General features: G+C 46.5%; 1 protein-coding gene across 1 annotated transcript in view; it reads right to left on the bottom strand.

Moving 5' to 3' along the window:
* Positions 1–1,911, bottom strand: part of Ptpn9 (protein tyrosine phosphatase non-receptor type 9) — a 79,737-nt gene extending 77,826 nt beyond the window's left edge. Inside the window, exon 1 of the mRNA XM_021206930.2 lies at positions 1,581–1,911. Within this exon, the coding sequence (XP_021062589.1) occupies positions 1,581–1,643 (63 nt within the window). The 5' untranslated portion in view covers positions 1,644–1,911. The remainder of the gene's footprint in view (positions 1–1,580) is intronic.
* Positions 1,912–8,993: the final 7,082 nt, after the last annotated feature.

Here is an 8,993-nt window from a genome sequence, read left to right as displayed (position 1 = left end):
ACTGAGTTCAATTTCCAGCAACCACACGGTGGCTCACAACCATTTGTAATGGGATCCAATGCCATCTTCTGGTGTGTCTGAAGACAGCTACAGTGTATTCATATANATAAATAAATCTTTAAAAAAATTTTTTTTTACTCATGTTGAGTTTATCTAAAGTCAGTAAGAGTATAGGTCTGGGGGTAAATTAAAACAAAACAAAACAAAAACATCATTTCCACAGAAATGATGACTTTTCCAAAAGAAAAGTCAAGGGCTTTTAAAAATCAGGTCTTGGGGCTGGAGAGAGCACTGGCTACTCTTTCAGAGGACCTAGTTTCAATTCCCAGCACTCACATGGCAGTCACAGGTATCCATAATCCATCTCCAAGTGATTTGACATCCTCACACAGACATATATGCAAGCAAAACACCAATGCAAATAAAATAAAAATAAATAAACCATTACAAAAAAGGTCTTAAAAAAAAAAAAAAAAAAAACTAAACCAATGTTAGTTTGTTAAAATAGACATCTCCCCACTACAGATTGTGTTAGCAAATGTGGGCCTGTGAACAAGGGTGTGAGAGTGTGAAACGGGTCATTACCGTCATGTCTCACCTTTTCCTCTTTCATTAATTTTATTTTTTAAGGTACAAGCAGATTATGGCCATATTTGAGCACAGCCTCTGTTTGGATATAAGCAGCGCCAAGGAGAGATGAGCAAGAGCCCATCCCGTGCGGTTCTGAATCTCATCTAGTCCGTGTTTCCACAGCTGGAATATGGGGGGTGGGGGGTGGTAAAGTTACAAAAGAGCTAGGCTTCTCCCTTACTGAAACCCCTCAAATGATAACGCAAGCTACTCCTTTCTGGGAATTTAAGGTCACAAGCTCTAAAAAGGGACAAAGGAACTCCAATGTGGGCTTCAGGAAGATGGAGACTGTCAGATGAGGTGGGGGGCAGGGAAATGGGGACGAGGGGAAGAGCCTAGCCTGGGCAAGCAGAATAGGGAGGTCAAGGCCAGGGACTTGGGGAGCTAGAAAAGGAACAGATCTTTCAGGATCTGTCCAAGTAGGCCTGTCACAGAAGTCTGAAAGCCTGAAGGGCTCCTTTGAGAATCTGGGGCACCTATTTACCAGCGCTACCTACCCCCTTCTTGGGAACGGAGACAGCCACCTAGGAATCCTCCCCCCAAATGGCTCTCCTTGCCCTTGAAAACAACTGACCCTCAAAAAAAAAAAAAAAAAAAGCAAAAGCTTCAAGAGAGTAGAAGGGCCTGGGGCAAGGTGTCCGGCAACCATCCAGTGGGGAGCCCGCCCCAGTTCGAGGAACTTTAATATTCATTGAAATGGAGCGGCACCGCGCCCCCCCCCCCGGAAGTCTCGAAGCCTAAGAATCTCAGAGCCAGGGGTCCCATGGCTCCCGGGCTGGGCTGGGCGATGGCCTGGGGCGCGGTCTCCGGCTCGGGGAGGCCAGCCCGCAGGCCTGAAATGCGAGCAGGAACGCGGAGGGCCCGGGGCGAGGAGCGCAGCCGGGCGGGCGACCAGAGGCTGGCCTAGGCCTCGGAGGCTCGGACACACCCACCGCTGCAGCGGCGCTTACCTGCTCCTCCTCGGGGGTCAGCTCCGGCGCCATGTCCGGCCGGGGCGCGGTCGCCGGCTCCATCCCGCCGCCGCCGCCGCGGCCCGGGCAGGGCTGGTGGACGAGCGCCGGAGCCCGCTGAACTCGCGCTCCGCTTCTGCGGCCCGGCGCCTCAGCAGCTCCCGGTCGGCTCGCGCATGGTGCGAGCGTCCGGCGCCCGCGGCGGTTGCCAACGCCGCTCCTGCTGGCCGCGGAGAGCCCGCTGTCGCTCCCCGCGGAGAGGAAATGCCTCCGGTTTGCTTCACTCCTTTCCTCACGCCACTCCTCCTCTCCCGAGGAGGAGAAAGTGCGGGCGAGGAACTAACAGCAGGTCGAGGTCTGCTTGGCTTGCTTTTTTTTTTTTTTTTTTTTTAGGAGTCCACAACTTTTACAGCCACCGCGAAGGCGCCCGGCGGGAGTTGAAGGCCGTCGGCCTCCCGAGCCGCTTCACTCCGGGGCAGAGCTCGCCGGCGCCTCGAGACCGCCCAGCCCGGGCGTCCGCGGGGATGCGGGCCCTGCGACCTGCTCCGTGGCCTCGCGGCCCAGTTCCTCAAAAGCCGCCGCGGCGACAGGGAGGGCGGGCGCGAGCGAGCGAGGAAAAGGCGTCCCCCTCCCGGCTCAGGGCCAGCGCTGCGGCCTGCGCCGCGTCCGCCCGAGCCCCCCGCGGCTTCATTGAGAAACTGAGCATCTCATTCACAAACAGGCGCCGGGGAGGGCCGGGCCGGACGGGGACGCTGTCCGAGAGGGGGAGACAGAGAGGAGCTGGGAGGAGGGGAGGCTGAGCGGCGCGGCGCGGCGGGGGAGGGGCTGCGGGGGGGGGAACCAGAGGCGACTCCCCTGCGGGAGCCGGAGGAAGAGGCGACTGGGAGTTAGAAGAATCCAAAACTGCGCGAGGACCGGCGTCCTTCCCGGCATTCACGGGCGGCTTCCACCTATTCCTGGTAGGGTCTTAAAGGTTGCCTGTGAGGTCCAAGATGATCCGATGCCTCGGATCTGACAGATAAGCAAGGGCCGTATTTCTTTGCTCAATGGATGTATCCTGTAGTCCAGCATCATTGTAGCTAATTTTAATCAGGTACACAGAGAGACATCCTGTATCAGAATTCATTCAGGAAGCCCACAGCCTTTGCAAAGGCTTGATTTTACTCTAGGGTAAACACAGCAGAGTTTGGGTCTCTCAGGATAGGGGCATTGCGAAGGCAGGGCTGGGCCTACTGTGATTTTTTTTTTTTTATCATGTTAGACCAAAGATATTCCAGAAGGATCTCAAGAAACCGGAGTGCCACAACTAGTCCCCAGGACTGAAGTCCAGAAAGAACCAGGGGATGGGTCTTCGGAAAAGAAAATGCTGTAGGTTTTGATGCCCATCTTGGAGAACTTTTTAAAAACCTCACTTAAAGAAATATATATATATATATATATATTTATTTTATATATATATAATATGTAAGTACACTGTAGCTGTCTTCAGACACTCCAGAAGAGTGTATCAGATCTCATTACAGATGGTTGTGAGCCACCATGTGGTTGCTGGGATTTGAACTCGGGGCCTTTGGAAGAGCAGTCGGTGCTCTTACCCACTGAGCCATCTCACCAGTCCCAATACATATATATTCTTAACACCATTTTGGCACCAGTGCAATAGCAGCTTCAGGTTACCTCTGCTAAGTTTTTTCTTTGTGTGTGTGGAGGGTCAGGGGGCTGGGGAAGGCAGTGTTTTGAGAAAGGATCTCTGTGTACCCCTGGCTGTCCCAAAATTGGCTATGTAGACCAGGCTGGCCTTGAACTCACAGAGATCTACCTCTTGAGTGATGGAAGGCATCACTCAAAGGCATGTCCATCCCTCCTTGTCCCTCAGCTATGTTAGTTTGTCTTTTGCCACCAGTAAAATGAACTCTAGGTTGAACTCAGGAACCTACTTAGAAGTTGGTTTCAGTATTGAAACTGGAAGACAGTTTCTTACAAGTCTATCAGCACACCAGGCACTGCACTATGCACTGGAGTTAAAATTAGACAGTATAAGAAGATGGAAGATATATCAGGAAGTAAAATAACGAAGACACTCAGGGACTCGAGTGATTGGTCAGTGGTTAAGAATACTGGCTGACCTTGGAGATGACCTGGGTTCAATTCTAGTATCCACATGGTAGTATAGAACTGGACTCTGAAGGAGCATGTGATGTATAAACATACATCCAGGAAAAAAAACCACCCATACACATTAAAGATAAACTTTTTAAAAGATGCACGACTCAAATAGTATGCATATATAGCCATGCTTTTCAGTCTCCTTTATTGGGTTCTTATATCTGCCACCCTTCTCCATCCTAGACCCTTCCAACACCTCAACACGAGGTAGGAGAGGAGGAAGGTTAGAGGGGAGGAGGGGGTATAGAACTCTTTAGACTACTTCCTGTTGATTAGAAGCATCCAGTTCCTAGGGGCAAGGGCCAATCTCCATTGACAAGAGTATCCCAACCAGCAACCAACAATCTAGCAATAGCAGCAACAGGAACCAGCAGCAGCCCACACAGGCCCTCTCAGGGCTCTCAAATTTATACATTCTCAAAAGTCCCCATAATTCCAAGCATAACTAGCTGCAGCTGCCAAAAATCATGCCCCTCCTAGAGCATAAGACAAATCATAGTTATCAGCTATGAACAATCTGAAGCAGCCCCATATCCCACACCTGGATTAAAACAAAAACAGCATCTGACATAACTAGATTTTTAAAGAAACCAAAATTTTCACTGCATGCACAACATGCTGCCAAAGTATCCATTTATAAACTCATTTGTACATAGAAAAGCTTGAAGGAATCGACAAGAAAGGTAACTGGTTTTCTCTTCAGAGGAAAACTGGGAGTCTAGGAAGCAGAGCTGAAAAGACTTTAATACATTCTGCTTAGTTTTTAAATTAATGTGTAATTTATATACAGAAAAGGTGAAAATATAAGCATACAGCCACATGTGTTCTTTTATACACTGAATAGTCATCAAATCAACAAATCAAGACATAGAACTCGGAGCTGGCGAGGATGACTCAGAGTGCTTGCTGCTCTCCCATAGGCTTAGATCTGAGCACCTACTTCAGGCAGTTCTCAACCATGGAAAACTCCAGGTCCAGGATATCCAACATCCTCTTCTGGTCTCTTTGGGCACCCAAAATCTTGGCTCAAAAAGCAAACAAACTAAGTAAGTAAAATCTTTTTTTTTTTTTTCCTCGAGACAGAGTTTCTCTGTATAGCCCTGGCTGTCCTGAAACTCACTCTGTAGACCAGGCTGGCCTTGAACTCAGAAATTCGCCTGCCTCTGCCTCCCAAGTGCTGGGATTAAAGGCATGCGCCACCACACCCAGCTTAAAAATCTTTTTTTTTTAAAAGATTTATTTATTTATTATATGAAAGTCCACTGTAGCTATCTTCAGATACTCCAGAAGAGGGCGTCAGATCTTNTTACGGATGGTTGTGAGCCACCATGTGGTTGCTGGGATTTGAACTCAAGACCTTTGGAAGAACAGTCGGGTGCTCTTACCTGCTGAGCCATCTCACCGGCCCAAAAATCTTTAAAAATAAAAATTTCCCATCTTAACTATGATGGCTTGAATACATATGGCCCTCATAGACTCATGTGTAGCCCACAGGGAGCGATAATATTAGATATGGCCTTGCCAGAGTAGGTATGTCCTGTTGGAGGAAGTGTTTCACTGTGGGGGGTGGGGAGGGAAGGGGCTTTGGAGTTTCATGTATGCTCACACTGTGCCTGGTGTATCGGTCTCCTTCTGATGCCTTCGGATCAAGATGTACAATCTCAGCTCTGTCTCCACCTTTCTAAGAGGTTAGTCATGTCTTCACAGCAATAAACCCCTAAGTCATTAACAAAGTTCTATTTTGTTCCCTTCCAGTCACTTCTGCTTTGAAGGGCAACCACTGTCTTGGTTCAGTATAGCTTTACTAGTATATTTAAATAGTCATTTAGGATGGACATTGGTGGTACATACCTTTAATCCCAGCAGTCAGAAGGCAAAGTGAGGAAGGTGGATCTCTAAATCCAACCTGGTCTGTACAACCCAGGGCAGCCAGGGTTATATGGTAAAACCTTGTCTCCAAAATATAACTAAATAAAACGAACAGTCATTTAAACAAATACATATCTTCTCCCTAATAAGGTAAATTCTCTCCAACTAACTTGAGTTGAGAGAAGACAGCAGAACAAAACAGAATCAGAAATTACAGGACACACAGAAGCCACCAAGCCCACGAATTGACAGAGGCTTCTTCCAGTGTGGGATGAAGTGAGAATCCTCCCCTGCTGCCAGAGTGTGTGGCTGGATCTCTGGCTCACTGTGAGAGTGACAGCAACAAGCAAACCCCAATGCTGAGAAGAGATTAAACACAGAATTTAGAATCCAGTGATTTGTTCTTGTGGCCCTTCAGCCAAATGTTCTGCAGGTGTAATTGGAGATGACATGTTTCATTGGCAAGCCACTATGGGATCTAAGGACAGTCCCTATTAAGGTGATACTTTAAAAAAAAAAATCATTATACTACAGATTCCTCTTTAAACAGCCAATTAATTTATAATGTAAACATTAGCAGTAATGGTAAAATTTGTATCAATATCAAGAGATTACAATGGTTTCCTGCTTTAAATAAAGTTCTTTTTCTTTCTCTCTTTTTTGTTTGTTTGTTTTTGGTTTGAGACAGGGTTTCTCTGTGTAGCCCTGGCTGTCCTGGAACTTACTTTGTAGACCAGGCTGGGCTAGAACTCAGAAATCCACCTGACTCTGCCTCCCAAGTGCTGGGATTAAAGGCGTGTGCCACCACGCCCGGCTTGAACCTGTTCTTTTTCTGTTGTTTTTTGTTTTGTTGTTGTTGTCCTTGTGTCCTTGTGTTTTGATGGGTCTCCTGTAGTTCTGATCTTGAACCCCTGATTTGTCCTCTTTGTCTCCCGTGCTGGGATTATGTATGTTTATGTGTATGTGACCACATGCAGTTAACTACCATCTGTTATTGTTTGACTGATTTTAGGTTTTTTAAATTACATTTATTTATGTAACATGTGTGTGGCACACATGCCTGTGCATACCATGCATGTAAAAGGACAATTTCAAGGGCCAGTTCTTTCAGTTGATATGTGGGTCCTAGGGATGGAACGCAAGTTGTTGGACTCGATGACAGCCACATATCTCACTGGCCCCAATCTACCATCTTTTTTTGAGACAAGGTCTCATTATATAGGCCTCCAACTGGTCTAGAATTCTCTATGTAGACCAGGCTGGGCTTTGAATTCACAAAGATCCACCTCCCTGTGACTCCAAGGTGCTGGGATTAAAGGTGTATGTCACCAAACCTGAAGCAACTACAGCCTTGAACTAACAAAGTCAAACATGGCATGGTTATCCTGCTCAGACAGATCTCAGATTACAGAGTGGACTGAAGAGGAAAAGACTGGAGCAACATAATGACCATCAGGAACTTAGTGATAAACCATACTGTACATACACTGGAATAAATTGACATTGTATTCTTACCATATTTCCCAAAGACACTGTCCTGTCCTAAATTATTTTCAGCTAGTCATGGTAGTATAGGTTTTTGATCCCAGCATTCAGGAAGCAGAGGCAGGCAGATCTTTGTGAATTCAAGGCTACTCTGGTCTACATAATGAGTTTTAGGCTAGCCAGGGCTTCAAAAAGATACTTAAAAAATTAAATAATTTTTATTTATCTAATCTCACCATAATACTTTTAGAAGGGTAGAATCAGAAATTTCATTTTACAAAAGATATTTGTTTCTGTGTATATGTACACACATATAGGGCAACACACATATACATACATATATAGAAGACCTATATTACCAATACAGACACATCCATTTAAAACAAGGTAGAGACTGATTGAGGAAGAGACCTATCATTGGCCTCCATGCATACCTGCACACACACACACACACACACACACACACACATACACACACTCGAAGGACACCAGTGCTAAACATGCGGACGCACATCTGTAGACAATACAGGATGAACCCAAGTTTGACTCTCATCCTCCCACCAAAAAAGAAGGGTAGAGAGGGGAAGCCATGTATGTCGCCCAGTTGGCAGTGCTTGTGTAGCATGCAGTGGCTCAGAGTTAGAGCTTGTTTGCCAGCACTGCATGAAACCTTGTAGCAGAGTTCAGAAGTGGACATAGGAGTAACAAAAAAATTCAGAGTTGAACCTGGCATAGCAGTATACCCCTTCAGTCCCAGCAGACGAACATGAAGTCCGGGCTGACTGTGAGCTCCTTATTTTCCTGTCTCTTCTTTCCAAATGTTAGGTTCACTCGATTGCTCGCTCTCTCATCTTTTTATTGATTTAGGAATTTCACACCATGAACCCCGAGCACTCTAACTTCCCAGTCCTCCCCATTCTGCTCCCCACCATTGGAACCCCCACCCCACACACATACACAAAAAGTCCAATTTGTGTTGCCCATAGACTCACTTGGAGCATGGTTCATCTCCCAGTGGCCCACTCCTTAAAGAAAACTTGAGTTCTTCCCCACCCGCAACCCCCTCGAGGAGTAGAGAGCTACACTTCAGCATCCTTATCACAATTTTTAAGTTTTCTTGATAACTTTCTGGCTAGGCTATAACTTTTGGGGTGGGGTAGGGGTTGTCACAGAAGCCTTCCATTTCCTTCCTTCCCGACTCTGAGTCTACAGTCATCAACACATGGCAGAAGTAGCTTCCTGGCCCTTTACAGTCATCAGGAGCATGGACCATGGCCATCCACATGGTCTCAGTGTCAGTAGGTGCCATTGACCTCAGCTTGGTCTCCTGTGGCAGTACAGATCATAGACATCAGCCCATCCTCTGCCACTGCAAAGAAAATGCAAGGTCATTAACATGGCCTCAGGCTGCAGCACAGACTGTATGGCCTTCAGATGTTAACATGGGCCAGTCATCAACATAGACCTTGGCTGCAGCAGGACCATGGATGTGATCCTCGGTGGCAGCACAGACTCTGACTTCACCGTGGCCTCAGGTCACAGTGCAGGCCACTCACATCAATATCACAAGGCTCTCCTTTTAATCAAACTCACAAGACTAAATTTATAGTACTTGTTCTTAAAGTCTATGACAAATTCAACCACCCACAAAACCATAGGTAAGTGGCAAGTGGTTCCATAATTCCCAAAGAAATATGACTGGGAGGCATACTATCATGTATGGCCAATAAAACCAGTGCCTCAGTTAAAGATATTAGGGAATATTTATTTCAACAATATCAAATTTTGCTTGTTAAGTTTAGTTGATACATGATTTGACTTATACATGAATCTGTCTCCAGAGTGGGTGATTTAAGGAAGTAATCCTTACAGGTTTATTTGGGGTTTGGTTTT

This window comes from Mus pahari, chromosome 10, assembly GCF_900095145.1.
Source record: "Mus pahari chromosome 10, PAHARI_EIJ_v1.1, whole genome shotgun sequence".
Lineage (NCBI taxonomy): Eukaryota > Metazoa > Chordata > Mammalia > Rodentia > Muridae > Mus > Mus pahari.
Note: the sequence above shows the minus strand (reverse complement) of the source record. Positions and strands in the feature narration are given on the sequence as shown.